This window comes from Oncorhynchus keta, unplaced genomic scaffold (genome assembly GCF_023373465.1).
Source record: "Oncorhynchus keta strain PuntledgeMale-10-30-2019 unplaced genomic scaffold, Oket_V2 Un_contig_17269_pilon_pilon, whole genome shotgun sequence".
Taxonomy (NCBI): Eukaryota; Metazoa; Chordata; class Actinopteri; order Salmoniformes; family Salmonidae; genus Oncorhynchus; species Oncorhynchus keta.
This window is the reverse complement of record NW_026280366.1, coordinates 18,134-35,177: the sequence shown is the minus strand read 5'-3', so window position 1 is coordinate 35,177 and position 17,044 is coordinate 18,134. Positions and strand designations below refer to the sequence as shown.

The 17,044-nt window shown below is 46.9% G+C and overlaps 1 protein-coding gene across 1 annotated transcript; it reads left to right on the top strand.

Moving 5' to 3' along the window:
- Positions 1-6,675: 6,675 nt before the first annotated feature.
- LOC118375398 (BCL2/adenovirus E1B 19 kDa protein-interacting protein 3-like) lies at positions 6,676-15,447 on the top strand. Its single transcript, XM_052503368.1, has 6 exons — positions 6,676-7,134; positions 8,056-8,455; positions 8,783-8,858; positions 9,205-9,311; positions 11,170-11,319; positions 13,892-15,447. Exons 1-6 carry the CDS (start codon positions 7,092-7,094, stop codon positions 13,938-13,940), a joined length of 825 nt encoding a protein of 274 aa, XP_052359328.1. The 5' UTR covers positions 6,676-7,091; the 3' UTR covers positions 13,941-15,447.
- The last annotated feature ends 1,597 nt before the right edge of the window (positions 15,448-17,044 follow it).

The following is a 17,044-nucleotide window of genomic DNA, read 5'->3' as shown; positions in this document are numbered from 1 at the left end:
GGGTGTCATTGTGATGGAATACTGATGGAGGACACAGGGGAGGGAGGGTGTCATTGTGATGGACTACTGATGGGGGACACAGGGGGAGGGAGGGTGCCATTGTGATGGAATACTGATGGAGGACACAGGGGAGGGAGGGTGTCATTGTGATGGACTACTGATGGGGGACACAGGGGGAGGGTGCCATTGTGATGGAATACTGATGGGGGACACAGGGGAGGGAGGGTGCCATTGTGATGGAATACTGATGGAGGATACAGGGGGAGGGTGTCATTGTGATGGAATACTGATGGAGGACACAGGGGAGGGAGGGTGCCATTGTGATGGAATACTGATGGAGGATACAGGGGGAGGGTGTCATTGTGATGGAATACTGATGGAGGATACAGGGGGAGGGTGCCATTGTGATGGAATACTGATGGAGGAGACACAGGGGAGGGGGGTGTCATTGTGATGGAATACTGATGGAGGATACAGGGGGGGAGGTGCCATTGTGATGGAATACTGATGGAGGATACAGGGGGAGGGTGCCATTGTGATGGAATACTGATGGAGGATACAGGGGGAGGGTGCCATTGTGATGGAATACTGATGGAGGAGACACAGGGGAGGGGGGTGTCATTGTGATGGAATACTGATGGAGGAGACACAGGGGAGGGGGGTGTCATTGTGATGGAATACTGATGGAGGATACAGGGGGAGGGTGCCATTGTGATGGAATACTGATGGAGGATACAGGGGGAGGGTGTCATTGTGATGGAATACTGATGGAGGATACAGGGGGGGGGTGTCATTGTGATGGAATACTGATGGAGGAGACACAGGGGAGGGGGGTGTCATTGTGATGGAATACTGATGGAGGATACAGGGGGAGGGTGCCATTGTGATGGAATACTGATGGAGGATACAGGGGGAGGGTGTCATTGTGATGGAATACTGATGGAGGATACAGGGGAGGGTGCCATTGTGATGATGGAATACTGGATGGATGGAGGACAGGGGGAGGGGTGCCATTGTGATGGAATACTGATGGAGGATACACAGGGGGGGTGTCATTGTGATGGAATACTGATGGAGGAGATACAGGGGAGGGGGTGTCATTGTGATGGAATACTGATGGAGGATACAGGGGAGGGTGTCATTGTGATGGAATACTGATGGAGGAGACACAGGGAGGGGGTGTCATTGTGATGGAATACTGATGGAGGATACAGGGGGAGGGTGTCATTGTGATGGAATACTGATGGAGGATACAGGGGGGGTGTCATTGTGATGGAATACTGATGGGGAGGGGGTGTCATTGTGATGGAATACTGATGGAGGATACACAGGGGAGGGGTGTCATTGTGATGGAATACTGATGGAGGAGACACAGGGGAGGGGTGTCATTGTGATGGAATACTGATGGAGGATACAGGGGAGGGTGTCATTGTGATGGAATACTGATGGAGGATACAGGGGAGGGGGTGTCATTGTGATGGAATACTGATGGAGGAGACAGGGGAGGTGTCATTGTGATGGAATACTGATGGAGGACACAGGGGAGGGTGTCATTGTGATGGAATACTGATGGAGGATACACAGGGAGGGGGTGTCATTGTGATGGAATACTGATGGAGGATACAGGGGAGGGTGTCATTGTGATGGAATACTGATGGAGGATACAGGGGAGGGTGTCATTGTGATGGAATACTGATGGAGGAGACACAGGGGAGGGGGGTGTCATTGTGATGGAATACTGATGGAGGAGACACAGGGGAGGGGGGTGTCATTGTGATGGAATACTGATGGAGGATACACAGGGGAGGGTGTCATTGTGATGGAATACTGATGGAGGATACAGGGGGAGGGTGTCATTGTGATGGAATACTGATGGAGGAGACACAGGGGAGGGGGGTGTCATTGTGATGGAATACTGATGGAGGAGACACAGGGGAGGGGGTGTCATTGTGATGGAATACTGATGGAGGATACAGGGGGAGGGTGTCATTGTGATGGAATACTGATGGAGGATACAGGGGGAGGGTGTCATTGTGATGGAATACTGATGGAGGATACAGGGGGGGGGGTGTCATTGTGATGGAATACTGATGGAGGATACAGGGGGAGGGTGTCATTGTGATGGAATACTGATGGAGGATACAGGGGGAGGGTGTCATTGTGATGGAATACTGATGGAGGATACAGGGGGGGGGTGTCATTGTGATGGAATACTGATGGAGGATACAGGGGGAGGGTGTCATTGTGATGGAATACTGATGGAGGATACAGGGGGAGGGTGTCATTGTGATGGAATACTGATGGAGGATACAGGGGGAGGGTGCCATTGTGATGGAATACTGATGGAGGATACAGGGGAGGGTGTCATTGTGATGGAATACTGATGGAGGATACTGTCATGTGATGGAATACTGATGGAGGATACAGGGGGAGGGTGTCATTGTGATGGAATACTGATGGAGGATACAGGGGGAGGGTGTCATTGTGATGGAATACTGATGGAGGATACAGGGGAGGGGGTGTCATTGTGATGGAATACTGATGGAGGATACAGGGGGAGGGTGTCATTGTGATGGAATACTGATGGAGGATACAGGGGGAGGGTGTCATTGTGATGGAATACTGATGGAGGATACAGGGGGAGGGTGTCATTGTGATGGAATACTGATGGAGGATACAGGGGGAGGGTGTCATTGTGATGGAATACTGATGGGGATACAGGGGAGGGTGTCATTGTGATGGAATACTGATGGAGGATACAGGGGAGGGGGGGAGGGGGTGTCATTGTGATGGAATACTGATGGAGGATACAGGGGAGGGTGTCATTGTGATGGAATACTGATGGAGGATACAGGGGGGTGTCATTGTGATGGAATACTGATGGAGGATACAGGGGGAGGGTGTCATTGTGATGGAATACTGATGGAGGATACAGGGGGAGGGTGTCATTGTGATGGAATACTGATGGAGGATACAGGGGGAGGTGATTGTGATGGAATACTGATGGAGATACAGGGGAGGGTGTCATTGTGATGGAATACTGATGGAGGATACACAGGGAGGGGGTGTCATTGTGATGGAATACTGATGGAGGATACAGGGGAGGGGTGTCATTGTGATGGAATACTGATGGAGGATACAGGGGAGGGGGGTGTCATTGTGATGGAATACTGATGGAGGATAAGGGGGGGGGGTGTCATTGTGATGGAATACTGATGGAGGATACAGGGGGAGGGTGTCATTGTGATGGAATACTGATGGAGGAGACACAGGGGAGGGGGGTGTCATTGTGATGGAATACTGATGGAGGATACAGGGGGAGGGTGTCATTGTGATGGAATACTGATGGAGGATACAGGGGGAGGGTGCCATTGTGATGGAATACTGATGGAGGATACAGGGGGAGGGTGTCATTGTGATGGAATACTGATGGAGGATACAGGGGGAGGGTGTCATTGTGATGGAATACTGATGGAGGATACAGGGGGAGGGTGTCATTGTGATGGAATACTGATGGAGGATACAGGGGGAGGGTGTCATTGTGATGGAATACTGATGGAGGATACAGGGGGAGGGTGTCATTGTGATGGAATACTGATGGAGGACACAGGGGAGGGGGGTGTCATTGTGATGGAATACTGATGGAGGATACTGATGGAGGATGGAATACTGATGGGGACACAGGGAGGGTGTCATTGTGATGGAATACTGATGGAGGATACAGGGGAGGGGGGTGTCATTGTGATGGAATACTGATGGAGGATACAGGGGAGGGTGTCATTGTGATGGAATACTGATGGAGGATACAGGGGAGGGTGTCATTGTGATGGAATACTGATGGAGGATACAGGGGAGGATTGTGATGGAATACTGATGGAGGATACAGGGGAGGGTGCCATTGTGATGGAATACTGATGGAGGATACAGGGGAGGGTGTCATTGTGATGGAATACTGATGGAGGATACAGGGGAGGGTGTCCATTGTGATGGAATACTGATGGAGGAGACACAGGGAGGGGGTGTCATTGTGATGGAATACTGATGGAGGATACAGGGGAGGGTGTCATTGTGATGGAATACTGATGGAGGATACAGGGGAGGGTGTCATTGTGATGGAATACTGATGGAGGATACAGAGGGTGCCATTGTGATGGAATACTGATGGAGGATACAGGGGAGGGGGTGTCATTGTGATGGAATACTGATGGAGGATACAGGGGAGGGTACAGTGTCATTGTGATGGAATACTGATGGAGGATACTGGGGAGTCATTGTGATGGAATACTGGTGATGGAATACTGATGGAGGATACAGGGGAGGGTGTCATTGTGATGGAATACTGATGGAGGATACAGGGGAGGGGTGTCATTGTGATGGAATACTGATGGAGGATACAGGGAGGGCTGTGTCATTGTGATGGAATACTGATGGAGGATACAGGGGAGGGGGTGTCATTGTGATGGAATACTGATGGAGGATACAGGGGAGGGTGTCATTGTGATGGAATACTGATGGAGGATACAGGGGAGGGTGTCATTGTGATGGAATACTGATGGAGGATACAGGGGGTGCCAGGGGAATACTGATGGAGGATACAGCAGCTCGTGTCATTGTGATGGAATACTGATGGAGGATACAGGGGGAGGGTGTCATTGTGATGGAATACTGATGGAGGATACAGGGGAGGGTGTCATTGTGATGGAATACTGATGGAGGATACACAGGGGAGGGGGTGTCATTGTGATGGAATACTGATGGAGGACACAGGGGAGGGTGTCATTGTGATGGAATACTGATGGGGAGGAGACACAGGGGACATTGTGATGGAATACTGATGGAGGATACAGGGGAGGGTGTCATTGTGATGGAATACTGATGGAGGATACAGGGGAGGGTGTCATTGTGATGGAATACTGATGGAGGATACAGTGTCATTGTGATGGAATACTGATGGAGGAATACACAGGGGGGGGGTCATTGTGATGGAATACTGATGGAGGATACAGGGGGGAGGGTGTCATTGTGATGGAATACTGATGGAGGATACAGGAGGATTGTGATGGACTGATGGGGATACAGGGGAGGGTGTCATTGTGATGGAATACTGATGGAGGATACAGGGGAGGGTGTCATTGTGATGGAATACTGATGGAGGATACAGGGGAGGGTGTCATTGTGATGGAATACTGATGGAGGATACAGGGGAGGGTGTCATTGTGATGGAATACTGATGGAGGATGGAGGGTGTCATTGTGATGGAATACTGATGGAGGATACAGGGGAGGGTGTCATTGTGATGGAATACTGATGGAGGATACAGGGGAGGGTGTCATTGTGATGGAATACTGATGGAGGATACATTGTGATGGAATACTGATGGAGGATACAGGGGAGGGTGTGGAATACATGGAGGATACAGGGGAGGGTGTCATTGTGATGGAATACTGATGGAGGATACAGGGGGAGGGTGTCATTGTGATGGAATACTGATGGAGGATACAGGGGGAGGGTGTCATTGTGATGGAATACTGATGGAGGATACAGGGGGAGGGTGTCATTGTGATGGAATACTGATGGAGGATACAGGGGGGGGGGTGTCATTGTGATGGAATACTGATGGAGGATACAGGGGGGGGGTGTCATTGTGATGGAATACTGATGGAGGATACAGGGGGAGGGTGTCATTGTGATGGAATACTGATGGGATACAGGGGGAGGGTGTCATTGTGATGGAATACTGATGGAGGATACAGGGGAGGGATGGAGGATACAGGGGGGTGTCATTGTGATGGAATACTGATGGAGGAGACACAGGGGAGGGGGGTGTCATTGTGATGGAATACTGATGGAGGATACAGGGGGAGGGTGTCATTGTGATGGAATACTGATGGAGGATACAGGGGGAGGGTGTCATTGTGATGGAATACTGATGGAGGATACAGGGGAGGGGGGTGTCATTGTGATGGAATACTGATGGAGGATACAGGGGGAGGGTGCTGGAATACTCAGTCCTCAGCAGGACAAACTGATCCTGCAGATGGCGCCAGAGAACACATTCTCAGATCAGTCTGATTAGCTGGATGAGATATTTCTCACAAACTGCATGACTGAATTCACAACTCTATATGGACACCACAAGTAGTAAACTTTAAGTAGACGTTAGCTTGTGAGAGCTGTTGTGGAGTCTGTAAGAGCTGTCGCGGTATATCTAGAAGTCATAGGCTACCCCGAGGACGAAGTAGAGGACATTAGTTTTAGACACATACATTATAAACAGACACTGTCAGTGCTTTCATCACTCTAAACAGTCTTGGATGGTCTGGAAAACGTCAACAGGTGAAGGCTGTTTCTTCATGTGTTGCAGCTTAACTTTATGGGTGGAGGAAACACCTGCCAGTGTTGTCAGACATACCGCATGTTTCCTAGAAAGCTCATGCATACCGGTATTATGATACAATAACAGCAATCACATCAGGCTATGTATGCCTAAATACGCACGCTCGTGTTTGTTTACATGTAGCTCTACCGCGTCTAGTACTTTCTGGACCAATCACATGAACCGTTCATTTCGGTCAACAAGCCCAGAGAGTTGCTTCACACGGGAAAACGTTTCATCTGGCAACGTTTTGCAATAGAAACCGTTTACCGTTTACTCTAGGAACCAAACGGAAGCAAATGCACAGAGCAAACGGAACGAACGGGGAGGGATTTGCCTGAATTTGTCCAATAGAAACTCTCGTTTTCTTTGAAACGGTTTCCTTTACAAAACGTTTCGCAACGGAATTCGACTAATGAATACACCAGTGATACGGGACCAGATTTGATATTCATGGTGCAAACCCGTGTAGGCCACACAGCTGGCCAAGTTTAGTCACATGCTTGTTGTTATTGTTCTGGTAGTCTAGTGCTTTCCTGAATGGTCTGCACTCGATCTGAACCTTTCTCCCAATTCAGAGGCATCAGAATAATATTGTCTACATTCGGATTTGTGATTACAGGATTCTTCCAAATATTTAGGACGTTTGACTCGGAACGATCGCGACGCAAAGGGGGAGTCAATCAAATACGCATCGCGTCCCTTATTTACCAACATGACGGAAGACAAACAAAGGGTCATCGAGGAACATTTGCAGGGTAAGTTAAATGCTGTCTCGTAGTCTATAATGGCCTGGCATGTTGCATAATGTGAAAACAACGGACCGTATGATCGCAGTATATTCAGGATGCCATGCTGTCTTCCTGAGACATGTAGCCTACGTCATTGTACATCATATTGTTATGGTTTAAACAGTGTTGGGCCGAGGAGACACAGATATGAGTTTTTTTTTGCTACATTGTAGCACAACAATGTTTCTTCAGCGGTGGTAGTAATACCGCTGCCATGTAAACATTCCTCGTGTTGCCTGGCTGTCCTACATTAGACAGATCAGACAGTAGGATAGGTAACGTTGGGCTATAGGGCAGGCCTAGAATAACATTGTCAGCGAGCTGATGTAAAGTCGATATTGACCTTAGCGCAGTGTTCTGAATGACGTATTCTCAATGCTGTAATGATGCTATGTTTGGCATTGTTCAATGCAGCTACGATAAGAAACACAACAAACCAGATGATTCTGCCCATCCACCTGTTGTGTGCTTCACCGTTATGTAATAAAGGGGAGGGGCTGAACACGTCGCTTTCCTATTGGATAGCCAGCCTATACAGGGGAGGGGCTGAACACGACGCTTTCCTATTGGATAGTCAGCCTATAAAGTGGAAGGGGGGGGGTTGAACACTTCGCTTTCCTATTGGATACACACAGGAAGGAAAATGTGGGCAGAGGACAGGGACCATTGAGCAATAAGGGGGGCAGTACTGTCATGGGCACTGAGCAGGTGCTATTTAAAGAACAAAACATTTAGCGATGGCTGACTGTGCCACAGCTATCTAGGATAAACACACCTCCTCAACCACGGCACACGCAGGCTGTTAATCCCTGCTTTATGACTGGCCTATTATCAACTATGTCTCAATGTTCTGCACCATTTTGTCATGTTTATGTTTTCTTCTTTAAGGTTCCTGGGTGGAGCTGCACTTTAACAATGGCAACAGTGGTGGCTCACCAGCACATGGTGTGGAGGAAGAGCAGGTACCAGGCTCTGCCACTGAGCTACCAGGCTCTGCCACTGAGCTACCAGGCTCTGCCACTGAGCTACCAGGCTCTGCCACTGAGCTACCAGGCTCTGCGTTAGGTGCCTCTGCCTCAGTCCATGGTGGAGACCTGATGGCTGGGTCTACCTCTGCGTCGGTCCTGCCTGAGTCTCTCTCTGCCTCTACCCAGGGAGGTGACCTGATTCCTGGGTCAGGGTCTGCGTCTGGCTCAGTCCAGGGAGGGGTGGACTTGGAGAAGATGTTGTTAGACGCTCAGCACGAGTCAGGAAGAAGCAGCTCCAGGGGCAGTGTGCCCTGTGACAGGTGTCTCTCCACTCACCAATCACATGCCATGTAGACCATCACATGACCATCAGGATTTTTCGTTTTATACTGATTAGCTATCTGAACACAAAGGACTAAGAGATAAGAGACACTGTCATTCACTGGAGTTATAGCACAGTAGGTACTATAGTGACCTCTGACCTCCTGTCCGCCATCTGCATGAGTGGCTCTGTACATTCTAGATCAGATTTAATTAATCAGATGAAGCTTGTCATGATGGAAACACAAGAGATCTGTCTTCCCCAATACTTATGTAGTCTCTCTCTTCCGCTGTGTGTGTCCCCCAAAAACGACCCCCCCACTCAGTCCTCCGAGACCCCAGACTCCTTTGCTCCGCCGTGGCTCAGAAGTGCACAGCTCAGGAGAGAAGAACAGCTCACAGGTTTGGAGCCCTTATCCAGGGACACCATAGAGATGAAATATAATATCATTCTATTAAACTCTGTGTGGGGCACTAATCTCTAAGTAGTTGGTGAGGCACAGCAGGGTGGTTTCAAGGGTTAGAAAACAAAAACAAAAAAAGTTAACCTAATATTTACAATTCTGCAATATTGTTTTTATATTCCTAGTTTTTCCACTCAGAGGTTGAGAGCAGAAGATCAGTTTTTCCACTCTGAGGTTCAGAGCAGAAGAGCAGTTTTTCCACTCAGAGGTTGAGAGCAGAAGAGCAGTTTTTCCCCGTTGTAACAAATAAAGTTTTTTTTTTTTTTTTAAATGTTCTGTTCCAGTCTGAAGAAGACTACCTAGAACGGAGACGTGAAGTGGAGAACCTGATGAAGAAGAACGCAGACTGGATCTGGGACTGGTCCAGTAGACCTGAGAACATTCAACGCAAGTTAGTAACCCCCCCCCAATATATTCCCCTCAGTATCCCAGACGGGTCAAATCTATTATGTGTTTTCAATTCAGTTCTGCTCAGCCCAGTTTGTAATAGAAAACAATAGAATATTATTGAATACAACTTACAGTGCCTTGCGAAAGTATTCGGCCCCCTTGAACTTTGCGACCTTTTGCCACATTTCAGGCTTCAAACATAAAGATATAAAACTGTATTTTTTTGTGAAGAATCAACAACAAGTGGGACACAATCATGAAGTGGAACGACATTTATTGGATATTTCAAACTTTTTTAACAAATCAAAAACTGAAAAATTGGGCGTGCAAAATTATTCAGCCCCCTTAAGTTAATACTTTGTAGCGCCACCTTTTGCTGCGATTACAGCTGTAAGTTGCTTGGGGTATGTCTATCAGTTTTGCACATCGAGAGACTGAATTTTTTCCCATTCCTCCTTGCAAAACAGCTCGAGCTCCGTGAGGTTGGATGGAGAGCATTTGTGAACAGCATTTTTCAGTTCTTTCCACAGATTCTCGATTGGATTCAGGTCTGGACTTTGACTTGGCCATTGTAACACCTGGATATGTTTATTTTTGAACCATTCCATTGTAGATTTTGCTTTGTGTTTTGGCTCATTGTCTTGTTGGAAGACAAATCTCCGTCCCAGTTTCAGGTCTTTTGCAGACTCCATCAGGTTCTTCCAGAATGGTCCTGTATTTGGCTCCATCCATCTTCCCATCAATTTTAACCATCTTCCCTGTCCCTGCTGAAGAAAAGCAGGCCCAAACCATGATGCTGCCACCACCATGTTTGACAGTGGGGATGGTGTGTTCAGGGTGATGAGCTGTGTTGCTTTTACGCCAAACATAACGTTTTGCATTGTTGCCAAAAAGTTCAATTTTGGTTTCATCTGACCAGAGCACCTTCTTCCACATGTTTGGTGTGTCTCCAAGGTGGCTTGTGGCAAACTTTAAACAACACTTTTTATGGATATCTTTAAGAAATGGCTTTCTTCTTGCCACTCTTCCATAAAGGCCAGATTTGTGCAATATACGACTGATTGTTGTCCTATGGACAGAGTCTCCCACCTCAGCTGTAGATCTCTGCAGTTCATCCAGAGTGATCATGGGCCTCTTGGCTGCATCTCTGATCAGTCTTCTGCTTGTATGAGCTGAAAGTTTAGAGGGACGGCCAGGTCTTGGTAGATTTGCAGTGGTCTGATACTCCTTCCATTTCAATATTATTGCTTGCACAGTGCTCCTTGGGATGTTTAAAGCTTGGGAAATATATTTGTATCCAAATCCGTCTTTAAACTTCTTCACAAGAGTATCTCGGACCTGCCTGGTGTGTTCCTTGTTCTTCATGATGCTCTCTGCGCTTTTAGCGGACCTCTGAGACTATCACAGTGCAGGTGCATTTATACGGAGACTTGATTACACACAGGTGGATTGTATTTATCATCATTAGTCATTTAGGTCAACATTGGATCAATCAGAGATACTCACTGAACTTCTGGAGAGAGTTTGCTGCACTGAAAGTAAAGGGGCTGAATAATTTTGCACGCCCAATTTTTCAGTTTTTGATTTGTTAAAAAAGTTTGAAATATCCAATAAATGTCGTTCCACTTCATGATTGTGTCCCACTTGTTGTTGATTCTTCACAAAAAAATAGTTTTATATCTTTATGCCTGAAATGTGGCAAAAGGTCGCAAAGTTCAAGGGGACCGAATACTTTCGCAAGGCACTGTATATACAATTCTACGCTATTATAGAATGATATAGAACAGAACTTGATATTCCTTTCTACCCAAACCACTTCCAGGAACATTGTAATGTGCTCTCTTGTCTTTTGGGTGCAGGGAGTTTGTTCTGAAGCATCCCAAACGTATCAACCCTCTCAGCATCAGAAACACCGGCGTCATGAAGAACGGAGGGATCTTCTCTGCAGAGTTCCTCAAACTTTTCCTTCCTTCTCTGCTCATATCCCACGTACTGGCCATCGGTCTGGGGTGAGTTATGATCTTAAAAAACATTTACAAAATAAAAGCTAATTATGAAGAATGTATTATTTGTAAGGGTAAAAGAGCAGAACGTGAAATAGGTATCTTGTGTGTTTGTATGGGATATAATCTGCACTCTGTAGAGAGATTATAGTAACACAAATATAGTTTGGTGATCAGTATACTATTTTGTCTCATCGCCACCGTAGATACCAGGGGCAGCAGGTAGCCTAGTGGTTAGAGGCGAGCCAGCAACCGATGGCCAGTTCGAATCCCGGGTCTGATGGGAAGAATCTGTTGGGAAGTGAGCTGGCAACCGGTGGGGTGGGGGGGTGTTGGTATCAGGTCCTAGATGCCATTGCGCCCTTGACCAATAATGTGATCTTAATCTAAGTAGAATTAGAAGGCTATACTACAGTATTTTTAATCATCAACTATATCTACGTGCTGGAGAGCACACACACACACAGAGAGTTGACTAGAGCTGCATTCTAGCAGATGTGTGTTTTAGCTGTGCTGCTAAGGCCCCAGATCAGATGCCTTACGTTTTCTTACCAGCTCACTGTGGGAAGAATGGAATAGTTGATCCACTTCAGTCACCAGAGTTTGAGCTTTGAGCCTTTAAGGCACTGTGTATACGGAGGGAGAATGTCAATCTCTCCTGGCTCAAAGTTGAGAGTTTGACTGCATCACTATTGGTCTTCGTGCGAGGTGTTGAAGGTACAGAACTGTCTGTTTAAGCAGATGGCACATAGTTCAGACACTCATCGGTACAACACAAGACATGCAACCAGAGATCTCTTCACAGTTCAGACTCTCATCGGTGTCTGGATACTCAGGTACTAGGATTACATGTCAGGAATTGAGAAAAGTGGAGTTTAAATGTATTTGGCTAAGGTGTATGTAAACTTCCGACTTCAACTGTATGTGGTTGGGATATGACTGTGATACATGGTTAGTGATACAAATGTGATGCCTGGTTGTGTCACCTGGCTATCTTGAGATGAATGCTCTAGCTGTGGGTCTCTCTGGATGGGAACGTCTGCTAAATGACTACACTGTAATGTAGCGCTGTGGGTCTCTCTGGATGGGAACGTCTGCTAAATGACTACACTGTAATGTAGCGCTGTGCGTCTCTCTGGATGGGAACGTCTGCTAAATGACTACACTGTAATGTAGGGCTGTGGGTCTCTCTGGATGGGAACGTCTGCTAAATGACTACACTGTAATGTAGCGCTGTGGGTCTCTCTGGATGGGAACGTCTGCTAAATGACTACACTGTACTGTAGCGCTGTGCGTCTCTCTGGATGGGAACGTCTGCTAAATGACTACACTGTAATGTAGCGCTGTGGGTCTCTCTGGATGGGAACGTCTGCTAAATGACTACACTGTAATGTAGCGCTGTGGGTCTCTCTGGATGGGAACGTCTGCTAAATGACTACACTGTAATGTAGTGCTGTGGGTCTCTCTGGATGGGAACGTCTGCTAAATGACTACACTGTAATGTAGTGCTGTGGGTCTCTCTGGATGGGAACGTCTGCTAAATGACTACACTGTAATGTAGTGCTGTGGGTCTCTCTGGATGGGAACGTCTGCTAAATGACTACACTGTAATGTAGCGCTGTGGGTCTCTCTGGATGGGAACGTCTGCTAAATGACTACACTGTAATGTAGTGCTGTGGGTCTCTCTGGATGGGAACGTCTGCTAAATGACTACACTGTAATGTAGTGCTGTGGGTCTCTCTGGATGGGAACGTCTGCTAAATGACTACACTGTAATGTAGCGCTGTGGGTCTCTCTGGATGGGAACGTCTGCTAAATGACTACACTGTAATGTAGTGCTGTCTCTCTGGATGGGAACTCTGGATGGGGGTCTCTCTGGAAACGTCTGCTAAATGACTACACTGTAATGTAGCGCTGTGGGTCTCTCTGGATGGGAACGTCTGCTAAATGACTACACTGTAATGTAGCGCTGTGGGTCTCTCTGGATGGGAACGTCTGCTAAATGACTACACTGTAATGTAGCGCTGTGGGTCTCTCTGGATGGGAACGTCTGCTAAATGACTACACTGTAATGTAGCGCTGTGGGTCTCTCTGGATGGGAACGTCTGCTAAATGACTACACTGTAATGTAGCGCTGTGGGTCTCTCTGGATGGGAACGTCTGCTAAATGACTACACTGTAATGTAGCGCTGTGGGTCTCTCTGGATGGGAACGTCTGCTAAATGACTACACTGTAATGTAGCGCTGTGGGTCTCTCTGGATGGGAACGTCTGCTAAATGACTACACTGTACTGTAGCGCTGTGTGTTTTATGTGTCGTTTCCTGTTTGGACCCCAGGAAGAGCAGACCCTGCCTTAGCAGCAGCCCATTGGGTGATCCTAGTAAATAATAAAATACACTGGGGACTGTAGAGTGAAACATCTGAAGAATGCCTTGCTGATTTTCAAGAAACTCTAACCAACAAAAATAAGTGAAAAAAAAAAAACTTAGCATGTTTACCAAGTTGCACAAAATAAAACGGACAACATATGTACAGAACTATACTAGTATGTTTATGTTCTTTCCACTTTGTCCTCAGGGTGTACATTGGGAGACGTCTAACTACCTCAGTGACCAGTACCTTCTAAAGGGACACTCCGCTGGACTGGAAAAACATGTTTTTTTGGCACCAACACCGTTACCTTCCACTGCTGCTGGCTTTGAAGTGGCGCTTATTAGATACAGATAGGCAACATTGTGTCCCCCAACTCCACTGAATACATGGCTCAAAATGGCACCCTATTCCCTACATAGTGCACTACTTTTGACCAGTTCCCATAGGACTCTGATCAAAAAGTAGTGCACTATATAGGGTCCCATTTGGGACACACTTCCTTTTTGTTTTCCCCATGGCGGTGAGCAGTCCACCCTGCCTGCATCTGTATTGTACCCCTGTGAATACTGTTGGCTTTTCCCTTAGTTCCCAGAGCTGCTTTTAAATAACCCTGCTCCACTGGAAAGTAGAACCCGGTGTTCCTCCTTCATCTCACTGGACGATCTCTGGGTAGGGGGGGGGGGGCATCTTATAATCAACCTTTTAAGAGCCATCGTTGTCAACGACTAGCTAGCTAGCCGTTCACTGTCAGTCATTTTCAAGCCATTTTATCTGGCTCCGAGTCGAGACATTTTTTTTTTGTAGTAGAAGACATTACAGTAAGAAGGTGATGATACAGAAAAGCACTGTGAATTTCTCAGCGTTGAGATATGTACCGGGAAGAAAAGGGAGTGGGTCAGACAAGGGAGTGGGTCAGACAAGGGAGTGGGTCAGACAAGGGAGCTGTTGCTTGTTTTATCAGAATGTCCTTGGTTGTGGGGGAAAAGGGATCAAGACATTCAACCGAAATGTTATTTCTGACCCGGATTCTTCTCATGGATCATAAAGGGCTTTAACCATAAAACAAGGTTTCAGGAGAAATTAAAAAAAGGTTTGAAATAGATTAAACCTTGAAAGCGTTTGAGGAAGTAATGGAGCATCTTCCATTAGATCCCAGATTAGGTCGAACAGGAGCGTCAGGGTTTTGGTTCACCTTTCAGTTTATTGGTGTTATTTTTCACTCAGGGTTGTTTGTGACAACTAGGTGTCCCATTCACTGATTATGCATGTGGAACACATGTGTATGGGTAGAATTGTACGTTGTGTACATTAGATGTGGCACTATGTAAACCGAACGTGTTTTATGGTCTGTGGCATGTTATTGGTCTACGTAAACCATTTGAAGTACACAACAAACAGCTTTTCTACCACTACTGCATAAGACCACACATCTCCATATCAAATATTTTAGGGAAAATATAGAGACTTTCACACTTGTAATTATGAGGGAATTTAGAAATCTTTTATTTTTGCCTTACTTATACTTCACTCCTAATTAAATACGAAATCTCAGTATCCAGAATGCTTCAGTATTTTTTGTTCTAAGAATGAAGAGAGCAAGAGGCTTTCCGAGTTATGCCTTGAAAAGGCATTACCAATCTGTTTCTGCATGTCTTGTAGAGCTGGTCAACATGTCAAGTGTATATGTGAAGTTGAAAAACTGTTTTGTAAGACCAGTTGGAATTGTATCTGAAAAATAAAATGGTTGCATCATAAAAATATCCACCTCTGTGCTCGTTTCTGGAAAACCATACAAGGAAAACGTAATTATACAAAATGTCAGTCAATACATTTTCCTAAAATTGCCTTTTTCCCCAACAGTGTATTCTCACTAATGATTTGTACAACAATGGGTCATTCATACCAAATATTTCAAACGTGTCCCCTACCATGCCAACAAGTCAACTCTAACTTCCCATCACAAACAACCAAACAGATGAATACATTTCCACAATGTTAGCATTATAACACAAGGAACATAGCCTGGTTCCTCTCTAGGTTTTGGCCTTTCTAGGGAGTTTTTCCTAGCCACCGTGCTTTTACACCTGCATTGCTTGCTGTTTGGGGTTTCAGGCTGGGTTTCTGTACAGCACTTTGAGATATCAGCTGATGTACGAAGGGCTTTATAAATACATTTGATTTGATAGTCATTCAACAGACTAATTCACCCCGACTAGATCCTGATTTAAAGAGCATCGCAACGGTACCACGTTGTACTTTTAAGAATATTCTTTCAGTGATTTCAGACCAATGTATATTGCTGGGGGATATTGTATACTGGGTGTACAATAACAAGTACCCTGGTTTCTTCATGGAGGTCCCGGTTCCTCCGGAGCTGACTGAACGACTGCTGGCCAGCTTAGTCTGGAGGATGGCAGGGCACTCAGCAGTTGTTGGGCCTCTCTGATCGAGTTCCTGCCCGACAACATCGCAGACACATGGCAGATTATTACAACGCCTGGATAGGTATATAACATATCTTCTAACCACATCATACATAGCAATTTGTTGCCCTACTACACAGTCGATGATGTGGCAAGCAACCATTGGTTGATGAAACGCAACGCCTGCACATCCAGTTGGAGAGGAACGATCTATGGCTCTCCCAATCGTATTAAAAAACGGTCCTCTCCTAGTCTCCTATCATCTACACTGATTGGAGAAGACGAGACAGCTCTCACCACGATGCTGGCTTTCATCTGGTCGGTTGTTACAGATCAGTACAGCTGAAGGAGAGGATGATGTCTGGATAGTAGAGACACGACAGTAAAACATCTCTCCTCCACCACAGGAACCTGACTGTACCAGAGTTCAGACAGGACAACAAACCCATTCAAGCAAAAACTTTTTAAAAAAGGACCGTAGTCTTCTGTAGAACATATAGGATGCTATTACACAACTTAAAACCTGGTTGGTACAGTTGAAACGTGCAGCGGGCATCACCGGGAGTTTCACCGGGGGGACATCACCGGGGGTTTCACCGGGGACATCACCGGGGTTTCACCGGGGGACATCACCGGGGGGGGACATCACCGGGGGACATCACCGGGGACATCACCGGGGTTTCACCGGGGTTTCACCGGGACATCACCGGGGTTTCACCGGGGACATCACCCGGGACATCACCGGGGACATCACCGGGGGACATCACCGGGGACATCACCGGGGCATCACCGGGGTTTCACCGGGGGACATCACCGGGGTTTCACCGGGACATCACCGGGGTTTCACCGGGGACATCACCGGGGTTTCACCGGGGACATCACTGGGGGTTTCACCGGGGACATCACCGGGGTTTCACCGGGACATCACCGGGGT

Excerpts from the sequence above, each read along its gene's own strand:
- LOC118375398 (XM_052503368.1), top strand. The coding sequence starts at position 7,092 with ATGACGGAAGACAAACAAAGGGTCATCGAGGAACATTTGCAGG. Across the intron at positions 8,456-8,782 it reads GGCAGTGTGCCCTGTGACAG|TCCTCCGAGACCCCAGACTC; the intron begins GTGTCTCTCCAC and ends CCCCCCACTCAG. Across the intron at positions 11,320-13,891 it reads GTACTGGCCATCGGTCTGGG|GGTGTACATTGGGAGACGTC; the intron begins GTGAGTTATGAT and ends CTTTGTCCTCAG.